Source organism: Tursiops truncatus, chromosome 12, assembly GCF_011762595.2.
Source record: "Tursiops truncatus isolate mTurTru1 chromosome 12, mTurTru1.mat.Y, whole genome shotgun sequence".
Classification (NCBI taxonomy): Eukaryota; Metazoa; Chordata; class Mammalia; order Artiodactyla; family Delphinidae; genus Tursiops; species Tursiops truncatus.
The window spans coordinates 77,073,479-77,092,388 of NC_047045.1; the positions used below are offsets into that span (position 1 = coordinate 77,073,479).

The following is an 18,910-nucleotide window of genomic DNA, read 5'->3' on the forward strand; positions in this document are numbered from 1 at the left end:
GCTCTACTTTTCACAAATTCAAAATGTTTGAGGGGCTGAAGAAAAACCTTTCATGTAGCAGAATTTTCAAAAGGAAGATAACAGGATACAAAGTCCCTTTCAGTAGAAGCAGCCCTGCTTTTTCTATTCAAAGGATTAGGGGGGAGAAAAACTAAATTTCAATATCATGCAAATATTATGAACTACAGCTCTATAAAAAGAATCTTTGTCATGCAAAAATCCCAAAATAGTCACTCTGGTGACATATATAAATTCCATTTTTAAAAAACTATATTTTACACATATGGTCACCAATTCCAGCTCTTATAAGAGGGATTCTCAACAACAAAGAGATCATTGTCTTTTGTATTTATGGGTTAACATTTTCAGGGTGCAAAAATAATAATAATAAACGCAAGGGTGGCGGTAAAAACTGGGCAAGGTGTGTGAACGAGAGCAATAAAGGACAACTTAAATAATACATTGACGACAGCTGGATAAGCTGCATGCTAGCCACAGACATACACAAAATAGGCACGGTTGCTCCCACTACAGATAAGACAACCGAACAGCACACACACATTTAAATGAAAAGTATAGGGACTCTGTCAAATCTGCTGGAACATACAATGGTTTTACATTTAATGGATAAGCACTTACATTTTCTGTGGTTCCAGTAATCACGTGCAATCCATCATAGGTTGATTTGATGTACATGCCCTAGAGTGAGTCAGACATATTAACTCATGAGAAATAGAGCCGCAAGTGAGAGGTAAACTTATAAAACATTAAAGGCAGTCCCTTCAGAACACCACTCATTTTTCAGTCTCCTGAAACACTGCAAAGCAAGATCTACAGAGCAGGAAGGGGAACTAACCAAGGCGAAACACTGGGGAAAGAAATCAGAAACAAGATCTCTTTGATATTATAATTTGTGTACCAGGCGCACAGAATTTTGGTCTAACTCTGGGGACTCAGAAAGAATGTTCTCAGACCTGTTGAATGAATGAGGCAGTTCAAACAAGGCCGGTCCTCTCCCGACCACTTCTCTGTGTAGTGAGACAATAGATTCAGTTAATTTGGTCTCAGCAGTCCCTGCACGGTAACTTATTCAAGCCACTAACAACCAGACCAGGATGTATGAGCAAAGACTGTTAAGTAACACAACATAGGAAATAAATTAGAAGCAGGCACTCCTGCATTTTAAGGGGGGCGTATAGATTAATACTCTCCTTCCTCAAAGGCCCGACAGTCAAACTCAGAGGTGAATGCCTAGCGTGGAGGAAACATCTCTGTAGTTTGACACAGCATGTATAAAAGACAAGGTTTATTAAACTTTGATAAGATGGGGAAAGAGCAAAAGTAAACAGAGCAAAGAGTAGTTGCTCACCCTGGTACCAATACTGTATTGACAATAACATAGATTCTCCTCAGAAGTCATTTTGACCGTGAACTTGCCCTGCTCAGCAACATACCGCACTCTGCAACGAGCACCTCATCCAATACTAACACCTGCACGGTTCTGCCTGTCCTCTCCTTTCCCATCACTTTCATCGGCAGAGTAACTGGCTTCCCCCTCCACACAGTACTCCTCTTCCCAGAGCTTTGCATGTATAACTTTACCTTCTGAAACGGCAACTCCATTTCTGCCCACGCCAGGCAGTTCTCCGCTTCAATATATCTCCAGGAAGTCTTCCGTGCGTACTCCATTATAAGCCATCATTTGCTTTGAAGCCAAGCAGTCTCGGTATGTACATTTCTCCTTACCAAGAATGTGGGCTTGTCAACATTTGGTTGATTTTTGTTTTCCTAGCTGAGAGCAGAGACTGCCCTGATATCTTCCCACAGCTACCTACACACTAGGCACTCCCCATCCCCCTTCCCCTCCCCCGCTCATCAATACCAGTCACAGTAGCTGCCGCCACCAATGACTGCACACGTACTATTCGTCCAGCATCTGCACTCAGCACGCATCATCTAATTTAATACATTCAACAACCCTGTGAGGGTTATTATCATTATTATTATTCACTTTTGACAGATGAGGAAATTGACACATAAAGAGGTAAAGTCACTTGACTGCTGGGATTTGAACCACACTCTCTGACTCAAAGCCTCTAAGCTCATCAATGGGCCTCGCAGTTTCCTCACTTAAATTTCAGCAGATTAACCATATCGGCTGCATGCTAGGTATTTGGAGATGTAGGTATCTAGGTGCCGATCTAGGAATCTACCTGTATGTATTCTCAGGGCCTGTTATTACAGAGCTCATACATTACTTCTAAAGCATTTCTGAACTTCTTCTTAAGAATCATTTCTTTCAGCCAGTCTCTTCTCAGCCTAAGTGGTAACAGAGACTTCAAAGCAGATGTTGTTTCCTACCCAGAGACCACCTTTCCTTTGTGGAAATGTTTTCTATCTCCTTAAATTGCTAAGACCTAAAAATAAAACTGTTAAGACAATTCCTTCAAGATATGAGTATATAGTTTTAAAACAGTATTTATTTTTATACTTTGAAGACATAAAACTTACCAACAGTTCAAGATGGCAAATTCCTAACTACATAATGGAAGACAGTCTAACTGAATTCTACTCTTCAGAATTCTAGTGAAAGCAATAAGGAATTTTAAAAAACACACACACATACACACCAACTTTAATAAATGATGATGTTATTTGAAAATAAACAAGTGTTGTCAGAACTCTTACCAAGCCTTCCCCAGGTTTAATGTTTGGTAAGTGAACTTCTTCCAGACATGCACACTGGCTCATAACAGGATCCGTGGTAGATCGGATTGTTTTATCACAGATGCCATTTAAAACCTTGACCTAGAGTTGGAGAGGCAAACAGGGAAGATTCAATCATTAACCAAGTTTATCTCCGGCTGAATTTTTTTTTAATGCACTTCACCTATCATCTTTAGCTCTGGTTGTGATAATACTGCTCAGTGAACACATGGCACTTGGGTTCCACGTTTGCAGTGTGTGGGAATAGTGCCACTATTTCAGCTTTGCTTAAAAAGTGCACCTTTTATATTAACTCGTTTACGACCACTGAAGCGCACAGGCTGGGCAGAAACCCCCTTTCAGCAGTTAAAGAATCCTGTATTCCCCAGCCATCTGTGTGGTTTTTTAGGATTGCTCACATTCTCTGCAGACCAAATACAGACAAGGTAAAAAAATATATACTTTTGCCTGCACCTTTTTTTTTTTTTTTTTTTTTTTTTTTGCGGTACGCGGGCCTCTCACTGTTGTGGCCTCTCCCGTTGCGGAGCACAGGCTCCGGACGCGCAGGCTCAGTGGCCATGGCTCACGGGCCCAGCCGCTCCGCGGCATGTGGGATCTTCCCGGACCGGGGCACGAACCCACGTCCCCTGCATCGGCAGGCGGACTCACAAGCACTGCGCCACCAGGGAAGCCCTGCACCATTTTTTTAAAAATAGATTTTATATTTTAAACAGTTTTTAGAGAAAAACTGAGCAGAAATTAGAGTTCTATATACTTCCTTCCCTACCCCAACACAGTTCCCAACACAGTTATATTATTATAACAGTTAATAATAACAAGAGTTTATTAACATCTTGCATTAGTGTGGTACATGCGTTACAATTGATCAACCAATAGTGTTACATTATTGTTAACCAAGGTCTGTAGTTTACATCAGGGTTTACCCTCTGTGGTGTACAGTTCTACGCGTTTTCACAAATGCATAATGTCATATACTCACCATCACAGTATCATAGAGAAGAGCTTCACTACCGTAAAAGTTCCCTCTGCCCCACCTACTTGTCTGTCCCCACTCCCCTACTATGAAGCCCTGGCAATCACCCATCTTCTCACTGTCTCTATAGTTTTGTCTTTTCCAGAATCCTATATAGTTGGAATCATACAGTATGTAGCCTTTTCAGATTGGCTTCTTTCGCTTCGTCATATGCCTTTAAGATTCCTCCGTATCTTTTCAAGGCTTGATAGCTCATTTCTTTTTATTGCTGAATAACATTCCATTGTCTGGATGTACCAGTTTGTTTACCAGTCACCTACAGGCCATCTTGGCTACTTCTAAGTTTTGGCAGTTAGGATGAAAGCTGCTATGACATTCTGTGAAGGTTCTTGTGATATAAGCTTCTTTCCTTTGGGTAAATACCTAGGTGTACAACTGCTGGATCGCAGGGTAAGAGTATGTTTAGTTTTGTAAAAAGCTGCCACAGGGTCTCCCAGTGTGGCTGTACCACTTTGCACTCCTATCAGCAACGAACAAGAGTTCCTGCTGCCCCACATTTGGCGCCGTCACGTGTTGGATTATAGTTATCCTAATAGGTGTAGAGTGGTACCTTGTTACTTTAATTTGCAATTCCTTAATGAAACATGATGTGGAACATCTTTTCATATACTTATCTGCCAGCTGCATATCATTTTCCATGAGGTGTCTGTTCGGACCTTTTGTCCACTTTGTAATTAGGTTGTTTGTTTTCTTATTGAGTTTTAAGAATTCTCTCTGTATTTTGGCTACAAGTCCTTTATCTGATATGTGTTTCAGAAAACAGTTTCTCCCGGTCTGTGGCTTGTCTTTTCATTCTCAGTGCATTGATGGAGCAGTGTTTTTCATTTTCATGCCGTCTACCTCATCCGTGTTTCTCTCACGGATCACGCTTTTTGTGTTGTATCTAAAAACTCGTCGCCAAACCCGAGGTCACCAAGATTTTCTCCTGTTATTTCTCGGCATTTTATACTTTTGCGTTTTACATTTAGGTCTATGATTTTTTAGTGATGGCTCACATTCTCTGAACGCCAAACACTGAGCAGGTACAACTGTAGAGACGTGAGGATCCCTATTAAGTGGTCCCCGTGTAGAAATCACAGTGGCTACGTGTGGTTATTTCTCCCGATCAGATTCATCTAACCTTTGAAAATTAAACAACTAAGGAAATCAGGAGATTCCGAAGAGTGATTTTTTTTTCCCCCAAGGGGGAGAATCCAAGAAGTGACACTTTTTACATTCCTCCAATGTGTTTAGCCTCCCTATTTATGGAAAATATATTTATAGAAGTTTCATTGCTAAATTCCTCAACACCAGTAGGAGGAAGGCCTTATCAAAAGAGCACAGGCTGGCTTATGTCAAAAGGAGGAAGCGATGATGAATAGTTACAGAATGCTCTTTAAACAGTCACAGTACATCTCCCCTCTATCATAAGGTTTTGGCCAAGATTTTTTTTTTAAACAAAATGGTCCTAAAGTGAAATTTGCACATCAGTTTCACCCTGATTAACAGGCTAGTTAGTAATTTAAGTATAATTGTACCCTGATGAAGGGTTCAGAGCAGGGAAAAAAAGAGTAAAGCAGAGACCCCAATATACCCAAGTTAAGCACAGGAATTTCCACAGGAGTTGGTCTTATTGTTAAATAGTTTTTATTCTTCCTTTTCCACCTAAATTAATAGACTCATATCCCAAAAGCCAATATTTCGAAGCATATCCTGAAATAATTAGCCACCGTACATTTACGTTAATTCATGTGATTCCCACTGTTTTGGGAAAAGGAATTTTACTGTCACTTTTAGAAGGTATACTTACTACAGCCAAAACTTTATCCTCCATTTCTGCTACAAGGCAATCCTAAAGGAAGAAAGAAGAAAATGAAAACTATAAGAGCTAAAAACTTTCAGAAACCGTCGGCTTAGCTCACTAGATATTTCCTGGGGTCCAAGGAGGTCCCTGACACACCTCCCACCCTGCAGCCTGAGCGGTCCTGGACCATCTGGAGGAGAGACCTGGATGGGAGAAGAGGGCAGACAGGAAAGGAGCTGACATTTGACTCCTCCTGAGATTTCCATCTCTCCTGACCCCGGAGGCTAATCACCCAAGGAACCCATCTGACCAATTATTTAATCAGAAAGCCTACAAAAATCACCAGAACTGAAAGTCCACCTATTATCCAGACCGTACAGAGAGCAGGAAGCCAGAAAGAGTCCAAGAAAGTTGACAATGACTCTCCAATGTGACCCCAGGCTGAGCCAGCACTGGGCCAACAAGCCTGGAGTCTTTCGCTCTGGGCCTGCCCATAAGAATAGCTTTCAAATAAGGGCTTGAGTAAACTTAGCCACAGAGTTTATTTTAAGCACCACTGAGATTAAATCAGATATTTCAGTCCTTAATAGATGAAAAGCGTTCAACAAAACGTTCATTAACACACTGCCAGAAAAGTGGTCTTGAGGTATGCTATTGATGACATTAAAGAATGGGCTGGAATGCAAAGCATTGTTTACTCAGCTTAAGAACAAAAGACTCGGAACCGTACGAACCCAGTTAGCTGATGATAGGAATAACCATTGTCCGGTGGAACGTGAAACTCTCAGTTAACCTTCTAAAGCGTACCTACAGCAGATTTCAATCAACGCGGCAGAGTGCATGCAGAAGAAGAGGGAGATCAACGAGATTCTTGACAGTGTATTTGGCACCATTCAGTAAATCCCAAACTGGGGCACCCGAAGGAAAATGCGAATTATGTTATGTACAGGAAGGATACTGATCAAGTCTGTTGGATTCATCAGACAAAGATGTTCACTTCAATCAAAATGTCATTTGAGGTCACATTTTACTGCCACTGGCGGTAGGGGTGAAAATGTATGATATTCTACCCTATGTCATTTTATAATCAGACGTTAGGTGCCTTCTTCTTAAAAGGTTTTTAAATTTTCTCTACTAGGTAAAAATGTGGGAAATGATAGTCACTCTACTGCTCCCAAAATTTACACAGACTCTCAGGAAAAGAGCAGCCTCGTGAGAAAACACTTAAAAAAAGGAAACTTAGGAATGTATTTTTGCATGTGTGAATCAGATATAAATTCAAACTCCAGGAACAACTGCTGTAAAATATGAATGATTACAGTTCAAAATTGTGCTTTTCGTCCTCCAATTTGTGCATGGAACCGTCAACTGCTGTGACGGCCCCTCCCCTACCCACACCATCTGAAGGACAGAATTCTCAAATAAATGTCAACTGTAGCAAAACAGAATACTTACACAGTCTCGTGCTAGAAATAAAACTAATGATTTGTGTTTATGATTTTTCACTACACATCCCAAATGACACGAGGGCTGTCGTCCTCAGGAGGTAATCACCCACCGGCAGAGAGCTCCTGTCCATACACCGGGGCCCACGCACCAAGGTGCATGTGTGACCTCATGGTCGATTCCTTGACGGATCCGAGAAGCCACCAAGAAAATGGGCTCCTGTGGTGATGGAGCCAGTGGGAGAGGGGCGCGCCCGTCTCCACGAACTGTCCAAGGCAGCGTGTGAAAGCGCCGCTTTTTACCTTCCGCCCCCGTGAACGTGGGTTCCCACACCCATTCCTACCGGGAGGAAGCAGCTGCAGGCCTGACTTCATGCTATTTGGCATGAAGGCAACAGAATGGAAAAAAGAAGAACTGGAAGCAAGTCAGCCCTTATGACCCCGACAGCAGGCCTGAGCTTTGTCACATTCCTTGGTCACCTGAATCAGCAGACTCAGGCCAATCAACCTGGCAGAGACCCAGCCAGGGCAGCTAGCAGCTGCCCCTTCTCTGCCACTCTTCCTTATTCTACTCTCTTACTAACTGAGGAGCCTTGGGAGATGGGTTTAACCTCTCCAGAGCTCAGTTTCCTTCTCTGTAAAGTGAGGATAATAAAACCCGTCTCAGAGAACTGTTGAGAATTAAACGTGACAACACACGTCAGGCAGACAGTCCACACCTGAGACCCAACCAGCTCCCAGAAATGGTCTCCTGACTTTCCCTCCTCTGCTGGATGGTATGCTTTCTTTCCACGCAGTTTTTCTGGGCTCTCTGCTGCTCAGCATTTCTTCCTACACTGGAACCCGGTATCTGTCACTGCCATGTCGTCTCCTGCCAGTTTTCACGCCCTCGCAACTTCAGGAGGACCGATTAAAGAAAGAGATCAGAATCCCTTCCCACCAGGAGACTTCACCTGAAATTATAGCCTGAAAACTGGACGGAAGGTCTATCCACGGACTCGGCGTGGGACGTAAATGAATCGCTTTGCTATACACCTGAAACTAATACAACATGGTGGATTGACTATACTTCAACTAAAAAAAGGAAAGAAAAAAAGTTAATTAGCACGAGGAAGAAGAAGAGTGCCCTTTTCTTACGGAGGAAGAAAACAACTGTTTATCCTTCCAGTCTGGAGAGGTACACACTCATCAGAGGGAAGGATGCAGAGAAAGTAACAAGAAAGAGGGGGGGAGAGTGGCAGTATGTGGAACAGAGAAAGAAGAAAGGGACAAACAAACGCCTGTCTTCACACACACGGACACAGAGAATAAAGACTCTAGGAGAACATGTTCCTTGTCACCAGAAATAAAGAGACACAGCTTTTATTCCTTCAATTCTCCAGGAAAAAAAAAAAAGCAATAAATGGAAAAGGCAGGTTTCTTCCTAAACAGTCAAAAGATCTTTTGCCAAGAAGTTTGGAGAAAAACTGCACTTCTCGCAGTTGTGAGAGGGTGTGAAACCCCTGGCAAATTCCGCCTTGCTGCTGCCACGACACCGCACGTGGAAAAAGACATTCCACTCATCCTTCAACTGTGCACACAAATTTTACTACTTGCCAAAGCGACTACGTTCTCCAATTACTACAGAAAACACACGTCCGTCAAGAGCTAAACATGTTTTTCAAACTAAGTTCATAAAATGACATTCCCATATATATTTACACATGGCCAGTCTTAATCCTTAAAAATTGCTCGAATTTAAATAAACTAAAAAGTACCAGAAATCCCAACATGTTTGTTAACTTTGTCGTCTTCTTAAGCCATCAAGTTCGGCTCCAGAAAAGCAGTACCAGAAAGATTTTTATATTTCCTACTATAGGCTACTATTTCTTAAGTAGGCACTGTGCTATACATATATCTTATTTAATCTTCATAATCTTTTGAGGTAGGTCTTACTATTTTTAAAATATTCTATACTAATTCTCTAGATATAATTTTGCATGAGTAAATGTGGTCACATACATGCTTTTTGTAAAAGAATAAGTGTTTTCTGTTCTTTGGCTTGCCTCCTACATTCTCTCCCCACTTTTCTCCCAGCCAAAGTAAACCCAACTTTTCTTCCAGCCAAAGTAAACCCAACTTTTCTTCCAAATTGCCCACTGTGTTTATATATTCCTTTGTATATAGGTTTTCAGATGTACTGCATATTACAAATACATATATAACATATATTTAAAAAATTTTTGGTCACCATTTGTCTTCCTCTTACACTTTTTTTCCCTTTTTTCTCACTCCACGATAACTTGTAGAAATTCCAGCAAATCATCTGGTAAGGTAACTGTTAGTATTCCCATTTTACAGGTAAGAAAATTAAGACTCATAAGTTTGAAGTGACTTGTCCAATGTCCCAGGGCTAAGTAATGGTAGCGGTAGGATTTGAACCCATAACTGTCTGTCTCTGAAACATACGCTCAATGAGCACCAAAAGGAAAACAAAAACAAAAAATAAACACAAATAGAAACAATACCTGTTGTGTCCCTTAAGTTTGGGTTAAATTTTTCCTGATAAGCGACAAATTCTCAACAGCATATTTGTCAAAAGCATTATCTCATTCGTTTAAACACACATTTAAAAAGTACCATGAATCATGGGCCAGGCATCATGCGGCCCCAGTAAACAGGGGTAAGTGATGAGAATGCCCAGTGGGCACCCTTCTGAGTGGGATCTGTACCCCTGGGCAGCCTCTACCGCAAATGCCAGGACTTGGTGGCTACATGATGAATGCACCGTGATTGGTATCAGACTCTTTCTGTCAAGGTTATTTTATGCACCATAAAAAAGAGCTGAATCTCAGAGCCACTTTACTGCTCTGAGCGTTTTCCTAAGAACACGGCCTCAAAAGCATAACGATGAAGTCCCACGTGCCTCAAGTTCAAGGGCTGCTCAGGACGGGACCTTAAACAACAGCCAAACTTCACTCTTCATGTTCCGGGAACAGACAGAAAGCACATAGCTTTTCAGAACTGCATCTATTTGATGGCATGGTTAGAACTGAGGAAAGGATGTTCTTTACTTTTTGCCAAATCACCAGTGGAAACAAATGTGCAATCACAGAATTTTCAAACCTAGTGAGATGTGAAAAAAGAACAAGTTCTTCCTTACATTTTATGGCCTCAACTCAATTCAAAAATAATTTTACAACAGTCTGCTACATGCCAGTTAATATCTTCCTGGCCTTCACTAAGATGTGAAGGTCTGGCAAATGAGCTGTGTGTGAAACTGACGTGTCACTTCCAAACCAGAACATTTGTCAGTGTGAGAATCACCCAGGTTCTCTGCACCTCTGCCCCAGAGACAAACAACATAAGATACTGGTTGTTCTGTTAGCCTACAACCTGAAGTGAGGCGAGCTGAAGCAGATCCCTCAGCTGACCCATTTGGATGTAGATAATCCAGGAATAAATTGCTGAGGTTTGGGGGCTGTTTGTTACTGAATCACCACCAAGCTCCTCCTGACTGGTAAACCTAACCACCAGAGGTCAAAATGAAAAGAAAATTAACAAGCAGATACAGTAACATACTCAGAACAAAGATTATGGTGAAATGTAGTTACTCCAGAATTTCTATTTAAAAAAAATTAAGTGCTCTAACATTTTAGAGGAAGTAAAGGGCTATTAGCTCAACTATTTTAAAGCAAAAGAAGGTAATCTTTGATGTAAAGGCCACTGGTCATTTTTCACAGAAACTATCGGTAAATTCATCTAACTTAAAGCCCTTCATCTCTCCCCAGCTCTGATGGGGGGAGAAAGAATGGTACTTCATACCTGCATGTAAACCCTTTGAAGAAAAGGAAAAGGGAAAAAAAACTTTTAGAAAACACCAGTGATGTACTGACCTTCTGGACTGTAGTGGTCAGGTCCAAGCAAAGCTGAATGATTTTGTTCTTCGTTATTGAGAAATCAGTGATCCCTGTAAATGGAGCCCTAGGAAGCAACGAAAATTCTCTTTAAAGAAAAAAGGTGGAGAGGATGAACCCACTGGGATCCCACACTGTGTGTTAACAAGCACAGCTACACAACAGGCTGGTTTAAATTGTTATGTAACTGTTTCCTCTCAAGTAACACACAAAATAGGAATCTCAATAGAACAGAGACAGAGAAGTTCTAGATAAAAACACATCCAAAAATGAGCCAAGAGAATGAACATCCCTTCAAAAGTCAACTAACAGCCTTCATACAAACCAATAACCAGTAACGTTTAACCTCAGTAAAACTCAACTTAAACTCTTCTCTACGCTGAGGTTAATTTGTTCCTGCTATTCACCTCAGGAACTTCCAAAGGGACCCTAAAATGGACCACTGGCTCCAAACTCCTGGACAGGTCCAATGGCAAGGGCAAGAAAGGGATAAAGGTTCCTCTTCCTCAGGCAAAACACTGACTTCTATGCATCTCAGACCTTCCTTTTACAGGACAGTAAGGCACACCCATCACTTACCGGTCCAGCCAAGCTAACAAGGCCTTGGCAGCGCCTATGAGCTCCACCACAGAAGTCAGGAACTCATTGGGGGGCTTGTGGGAGGTGTTCCCATCATAGGCTGGACTTTTTCTCCGGCTGCTTATGTAATTCTGTAAATTGTGGGAAGATGCTCGCAGTTTCAGAACCAAGTTTTTCATATTGTCAGTTTCGAGGCCATAATTCTGGAAAACAAAATCAAAGGGAAAAATTCAAAACAATCAACAATGTCCAAACTCTCATTATAACCAAAAACCCACTGAGTTACCTGAATAACTCCTATGTCAGCCACAAAACCCTACATGATTTGCTCACAGTGTTGATCTCACCCACATGGGCCACACCAGCCTTGCCTCTGTTCCTCTTGCCTCAGGGACTTTGTCTTGCTAGTTTCTCTTCCCGAAATTCTCCTCCCACAAAGGTTGGCATGGACAGCTCTTTCCTATCACATCCTAATTAGCCCAAATGTCCCCTCCTCTTCAAGGCTTCCAGGACCATCTGGAGCAGTTCCTCATCCTGGGCCCTAGTGACACTGAAAGCCTAATAATTGTTTGTTTGGGTTGGGGGGTGGGATTCCTGTAGATGGTAGAATGTTTAGCTGGCCTCTACTCGTTAGGTGTCAGTAGCATCCGGTCCCCAGGTGTGACAAACAAAAATGTCTCCAGACACTGCCAAGTACCTCCTGAGGTCACTCTCTAGCCATCACCTCTGTCATCTCTGAACCACCTTGTTCACTGCTGTCTTTCTAAGTCGGATGCAAGGTCTGTGAGAGCTGGGCTCTGTGTGTATTACTCATGACTGCATTTCCAGGACAGCAGACGTAAAGCAGTCATTGAATGGAGGAATTTCCATCAGATAAAAGTCACGCAGAAACAGAACAGCACTGACTAAACATCAATTCACCTGGAAGGTCATTTCCATCTTGTGAGCTTCTAACCTCCGTTCTTTCTGAACAGTGTTTGACTTACCTGGATGCTTTTAAAAATTCCGTTTCACGTGATAATATTGCCCTAGACTACTCTCTTCCAGATAAAGAACAAATCCCAAGTAACAACAAGAAACGACATGTAAATCTGACATGACTCTGGGGGGAGGATGAATTTCACTATTCAATTGCATGTACACATCCTAAATTGGCGTTTCATCCTTTTTTTAAGAAAAAGGTGAAAATATTTCTGGGGTATATTAAACTGTGTCAATAGCATCCCAAAGCAAGAATGTGGTATCATTTAAAAACTGGTTATAATATATGGCCAACACTATTGAACACTTTATGCCAGAAACCGGGCTTAGTGCTCGGCAAATATTATTTCAGGTAAAACAGCGTATGAGGGTGGAAGTGATATTATCTCTATTTTGCAGGTAAGAAAACTGAGGCACAGAGACATTCCATCAATTCTCCGGAGTCACACAGCTAATCGGTGGGAGTCGGGAGGGATTCTAACCAAGGCAATCTGCACCGAGGGTACAAGCTTTGGATCACGATGCTGTACATGCCCCCTTCCACACGCCCTGTCCAAGAACGGGCAAAGCAATGAGACAGAAACCAGGATGGGCACTGGACAAGCAAAAAGAGAAGTGGCCAGTCATCCTGGACCTAGCACAAACCAGCAAACTGTTTAACCCCCCTAAGTTCTATCCTGACCTGCTCCATCCCCTATGATGTGTTAGAAGCTTCTTTCAGCCAGCTTCGGCCAACCTGGACCTCACTCTTCTGAGAGGCCGGTGGGCCCTCTTTGGATCTGATCACTGCTTTTGTCCCCACTGCATCTAGCCTGTCCCTTGGTCCCTCCTCTGTTATAGCCCCATCTCTAATGCCTCAGGGAGGGGTGAGCCATGTCCCCAAATCAAGAGACATAAAGCGTAAATAAACCAGGGAGTCTGTGAGAACTTTTTTCTTTTGGCAAGATGAACAATGGTAAGTAGCAACAGTAACAACAAAAGACAATACCCTGAATGAAAACATTGCAAACTTTCATTAGATTTTATATGAAGTTTAAATTTATGTGGCATGTTGCTTCTTAGAAAATAAAAAATATTTTTTAAAAATTTATATAGAAAAGAGTTAAGAACAATTATAAAGAAAAAACTCTTCAGATGCATTGACTGAAATTGTCTTTGTGAGCTTTAAAAAAAATTGTAAATTTCAGAACAAAAATGAGTCTTCTGTATTAACAGTGATGTTCCATCTAAACTTGATATTCATTCTTTTTTTTTTCACTGTCATTTTCTGGAGACCAAAACATGGCATTGTCCTTCAGTAGAGAAGACAAAAATAAAAAGATGCATTGTCACCATGGCTTTTTTTTTTTTTTTTTTTTTTTATTTGCGGTACACGGGCCTCTCACCACCGTGGCCTCTCCCGTTGCGGAGCACAGGATCCGGACACGCAGGCTCTTTGGCCATGGCTCACAGGCCCAGCCGCTCCGCAGCATGTGGGATCTTCCTGGACCGGGGCACGAACCCGTGTCCCCTGCATCAGCAGGAGGACTCTCAACCACTGCGCCACCAGGGAAGCCCCACCATGGCTTTTTAAATCAGAGAATCAAAGACTCAAAACTGAGTGGATAAAGAGCCACATGACACAGCCTGTTTTGAAGCACTTGTGACTATGATTAAAGGGAAGTGTCCCCTTATTCAGTCAGCCTGCCGACTTATAGCAAGAGCTCTGAACTAAAAGCAGGAAACTCAGCTTTCTATAGCCAATGACACCATGGATTACTCGGAACTTTTATTACTGTAGACAACATTTATTTCTTGAACTCAAAGAGGATTAAATTCATCTTAGTGTTACAGGAAATTTTAAACCTCAATCTTCTACAAACCTACGACTTTTAATATTAAAATAAAGGAGAATGTAGCTTGTTAACTGGTTCTTTTCATTTCCATTCAGTTTCTCTGATTCTTTTTTTTTTTTTCCCAAAAAAACAAATCACGGGACTAGAAGGATAGACAGATGTAGCTATAATAGATTATAATTTTATTTCATGTTTTAAGGTACTTCAGAGATTTTAATCAGCTTTATTAAGGTATACTTTATGATGCATAAAACTCACTAATTTTAAGTGCATGACATAATCAATTTGAACAAATGTATATAGTCACATAAGCACCATCACAATCACAATACAGAACATTTGCATCACCCCCAAAACATCCCTCATACCCCTGCATAGTCACTTTCCCCAAGCCCCAGGCCCTGGCAACCTCTGATCTTTCTGTCACTGCAGTTTTGCTTTTTCTATATAGATTATAATTTTAAAAAGCAGTAAAGAAGGAACAAAGAAAGGAAGGAAAATTCCATCCCCTTCCACCCCATTCCACAATAAGAAGAGAACAAGAAACTGATTATATTAGCTCCAAAGAACCTCTACTATAGAAACATAATCAGGAAAGGATTATTGACTTATGTGTCCCACAATGAAAGACAGTAAATGAATAATTTCTCAGACCAGATCTGATTATTTTCACTAATCTTTTCCCTAATATCTGTCTCCTTCAGAAATTGCTTAACTTAAGATAAGGTATCAAGACAGTACAAACTAAGAAATGAAATGAATCTCCAAAAATCTAGACACGTACTACGAACCTTCCACTGAGATCTCACGTCATTAGAAGTTAGCCATCAGGGGTCATTTCCTGGTCTGGCTAAAGAAACAACACACGAGACAGGAGAAAAGGAAAGAGGCAGATGCTCACTCTTCTGGTGTCATAAATTGTACACATTTTAGCTAAGGACAAACCTTACACAACTTCTCCGCCACTTTCTTTCCCCATTCCTACGAGCTCTGTCTGTGGTCTAACATACATGGTGATTAAGGAGTTTCACAGTCACACAATCAAATCCATTTTACTGACTTGGGTCACTTAAGTTTCAGCCTAAGAAGTATACTTCACAGTTTAATAAGTTTATAAGCAAGATCAAGTTAAATACAAATTGCTAGAATAGATTCCTCTTCCTTCACTAGTTCTCCCCATAACAAAAAGGATACCAGTTTTTAACTGTTGCCATGGCTGGGTAAACGATAAACAGTGAGTCATCTCAGGGGTACACTCAGGGGTACACGAGTGCACAGAAGCACCCAGGGCAGGTAGATACGTTACAGGTATTTCACTTAAGCACACAGGTAGGTGGCATCACTTCATACGTGTATGGATTCCAACTTTGTTCACTTTCTCAGCCTACTTCAACCTTAAAAACGAATCTGCCCCTGCCTCAGTCTTTAGGAAACTAGGGTTTGGTTGATCTGGCAACGAAAATGGGTCTCACAATTACACGTTTTTACGCTCAATCCCACCCTAGAGACAAATGCTGTCCCCAGCAGAACTTTCTGCAATGATGAAGATGTTCTCTATCTGTACTATCCAAATATGGTAGACACTGGCCACAAGTAGCTACTGAGCACTTGAAATGTAGCTCTGTGACTAAGGAACTGAATTTTATTATTTCACTTTAATTAATTTTAATGTAAATAGTCACATGTGGCTAATAGCTACTGGAAAAAGCAGCTCTACAGCCGGTCCCAGTCACCCTCTGCCCCAGATAGAGGGAGAAAAATTGGGCTCCGACTCTGAACTCAATCCTGGGAAGTGGTCCTGGTTTGCCTCAGAAAACAAGTCACTCTCCTAAGCCACTCCAGCCAGCCAAGGTCAGTGTTCACAAAAGCGAGTTTTTCTCCTTGCTCCCTATCCAGAAGCAGCTCTTTGTGGCCCATCTGCTCATCGGTTTGGGAACCTTAATCAATAGCTATTCCCTATTTTAGATTCCTAAAGATCCTATCGGCACTTTTCTTTCCAAAACTTTCCAGTGGTTTTTGTTTTTTCCTCCCCATCTCTTACTTCTAATTCTACTCATTTCCTGTCCATCATAAAATCAACAGCCACTAAACTGTTTACATAAAAATGTCTTCCATAATACCAGGGACAACAGCAAACACATATTAACCATCCAGGGGATGGACAGTTCAAGGCAAAAACTTACCACCTATTTAAATACACAAAGATCTATATGGTGTGAATGGGTTAAACACAGTATATTCAATAGATGCATTACCATAAGAATATTTTAAAAGGAGATTATAGCAAGGATAAAGATATTTTAGTGAAATGATCTAAAATCCTCCCCAACCCAGAAAAGCCACATTCATTTAAGAACTCTCTGTGACCCTCGTGTCAAATGCATTCACTGGCACTCTGCTACCCGAAACATGTCCAGAATGAGTCTGAGGTCAACACTTTGTCTACAAAGGAAATTAGGAGGAAATTGTAAGAGATAAAACACAGCTTTAGGTTCTGGCATTTGTCCAGCTCTGTTCACTTTAGTCTAATATTTTAAGAGGTAGGGAAGGGAGGAAAGCGGGGAGGCAGCTGTTATGTTAATTATCCCACTTGAGGTCCACAACGTGCCTCCAGTCCATCCTGCCTGCTCTCCTCCCACACTGTGGATTTCAAAGTCATTGACCTGCCCTCCAAGTCTTACCACAAAGTGAAAGAGACGATCTGAAATAGCAGAAAAGTCCAAAAAGTAATGTTCCCAGAAAGGACAAGACTAAACTCAAACATGTCTTACTGTATGAAAAACAAACAGTTTTAATAATAAACAGGACTCAGATATCTTCTGGGCAGTGCAAAACACTTACAGGTTAGTACACAGCCACATCTAGGGGAGCATCACTGTACAAATGCGGAAAACACACACCACCATCTCCCTGGAGGTCACAGAGCCAGGAGTGTGCAGCAAAGCCTGGATTAAAATGCAAAAGCCTGCTTCCCAGACCAGCTCTCACATCACTTGGCCACAGCATCTTCCTGGTGGCAGCTCATTTATCAACCACAAATAATTTCCCCATTACTTTCCTAAACAAGAGTAGCACATCTCAGAGCAGAAGACAAGGCTCTATCCACTTTAAGAAGAAGAACACGCGCAATGCAGCAGGTGTTAAAGAATCAATGGAACGCGGACCAGCAATGGCAAAATAATCGGGAGCACATTTTCTCCCACCATTCTCGGTGATATAATTGTATACACCCCTTGCTCAGGTTCACAGCGTAACTAAACCAGCCTGAATGCTGCCGACTTTGCCCAAATCCTGACAGTTAAGGAAACAGCAACCTTCGCATGGCATCACAGCAGACTGACAAGGATCCCACCCTATGCCAACCAATTTATAAACACAGTACCCTTGGAGGTGGTTTTAAACCATACCTAAAAGAGCTACTACCCACACGGCCACAGATGTAATGACGAGTCGGAACCTGGCAGGATTTAACTCACTCACGGTTCAAGCCAAAACTCAGTCAGCTGCGAAATGTAACTAAGTTCACATTTTTTCCCATCTAGCTGCCATTTCACAGGTTGATTATTCCAAGCACCAGTATCAGTTATTGAAATATCACAGATACCTGTGAAACATAAAAATTCTTTTTATAGTAACAAAAACAGACACGAAAATCAGAACCCATTTGTCCTTTCAATATAGAAGATGACATGTTCATTCAGGACCATCTTCATCTTTTTATTCTTTTTGAAAAGAAAATAAGATGAATACAGAAATTTTTTCCATAAAAGGCCAACTTTTTCTGTAAAGGCCAAGAGAGTAAATATTTTAGGATTTGAGGGGCCACACGGTCCCTGTTACCACTACCCATCTCTGCCACGGTAGCACAAAAGCAGCCACAGATAACACTTAAATGAATGGGCATGGTTGCGTTCCAATAAAACTTTATTTACAAAAATAGTGGGCCAGATTGAACTTGTAGGCCATCGCTTGCCAACTCTACCTAGCAAATGATTTCTTTTCTTCCCTTCTGATATTATCTTCAGCTCATGCTCCACTTCCATGGATCATTAAGAAAATGATGATAAGCTAAAGTGCAAAACTGTGGAGATTTAGAAGATGAGATTCTTAAAAACATATGGTGGTACAGATCACCTTTTCCTGAACTAACCAGTGCACAGAGAAGGTCGACAGCCTCCAACACAAGTTCCTGGTGTCCAATTCGTGTGACACCCAGCTCCTCAAGATCCTGATGGGAAATCTGCAGCAGCTGCTCTCCATTTATCTTCTCCCGTTCAAACTTGTAGACATACTGCTGCAGGCAATCATCTAACCCTACCAAAAAAAAAGCAAAAGGGTCCATTATTGTCATTTTTGTTCCTTTACTCAAAAAGATGCCCACATTTAAATCAACCTCAGGAATTGCCAATTATGCTCCACTATTTGATTGTCTATACAATGTATACTGCACCTGAAGGACATCTTTCAAGTGTGTCCTCATCTTTTTAAGTAGATTTTAAATCTAATGCACAGCTTATTTGTACAGCAGAAAGTAACACAACATTGTAAAGCAATTATACTGCGATAAAAAAAAGGTTAAAATGGTCAATTTTATGTGCTGTATCTTTTACCACCTTTAAAAAATAAATAAT

General features: G+C 41.3%; 1 protein-coding gene across 7 annotated transcripts in view; it reads right to left on the reverse strand.

The window, feature by feature from the left end:
- CNKSR3 (CNKSR family member 3) overlaps window positions 1–18,910 on the reverse strand; it is a 100,778-nt gene that overhangs the window by 18,268 nt on the left and 63,600 nt on the right. For 4 of the 7 annotated variants that reach the window (XM_033867861.2, XM_073789751.1, XM_019951577.3 and 1 more), the window contains 6 exons: window positions 18,414–18,593; window positions 11,464–11,666; window positions 10,864–10,951; window positions 5,550–5,591; window positions 2,689–2,808; window positions 640–699 (listed from right to left, as the gene is read on the reverse strand). In XM_033867861.2, the coding sequence (XP_033723752.1) occupies window positions 640–699; window positions 2,689–2,808; window positions 5,550–5,591; window positions 10,864–10,951; window positions 11,464–11,666; window positions 18,414–18,539 (639 nt within the window). In that variant the 5' untranslated portion in view covers window positions 18,540–18,593. The remainder of the gene's footprint in view (window positions 1–639; window positions 700–2,688; window positions 2,809–5,549; window positions 5,592–10,863; window positions 10,952–11,463; window positions 11,667–18,413; window positions 18,594–18,910) is intronic. The other 3 variants (XM_033867860.2, XM_033867859.2, XM_073789753.1) reach the window with 2 other exon arrangements.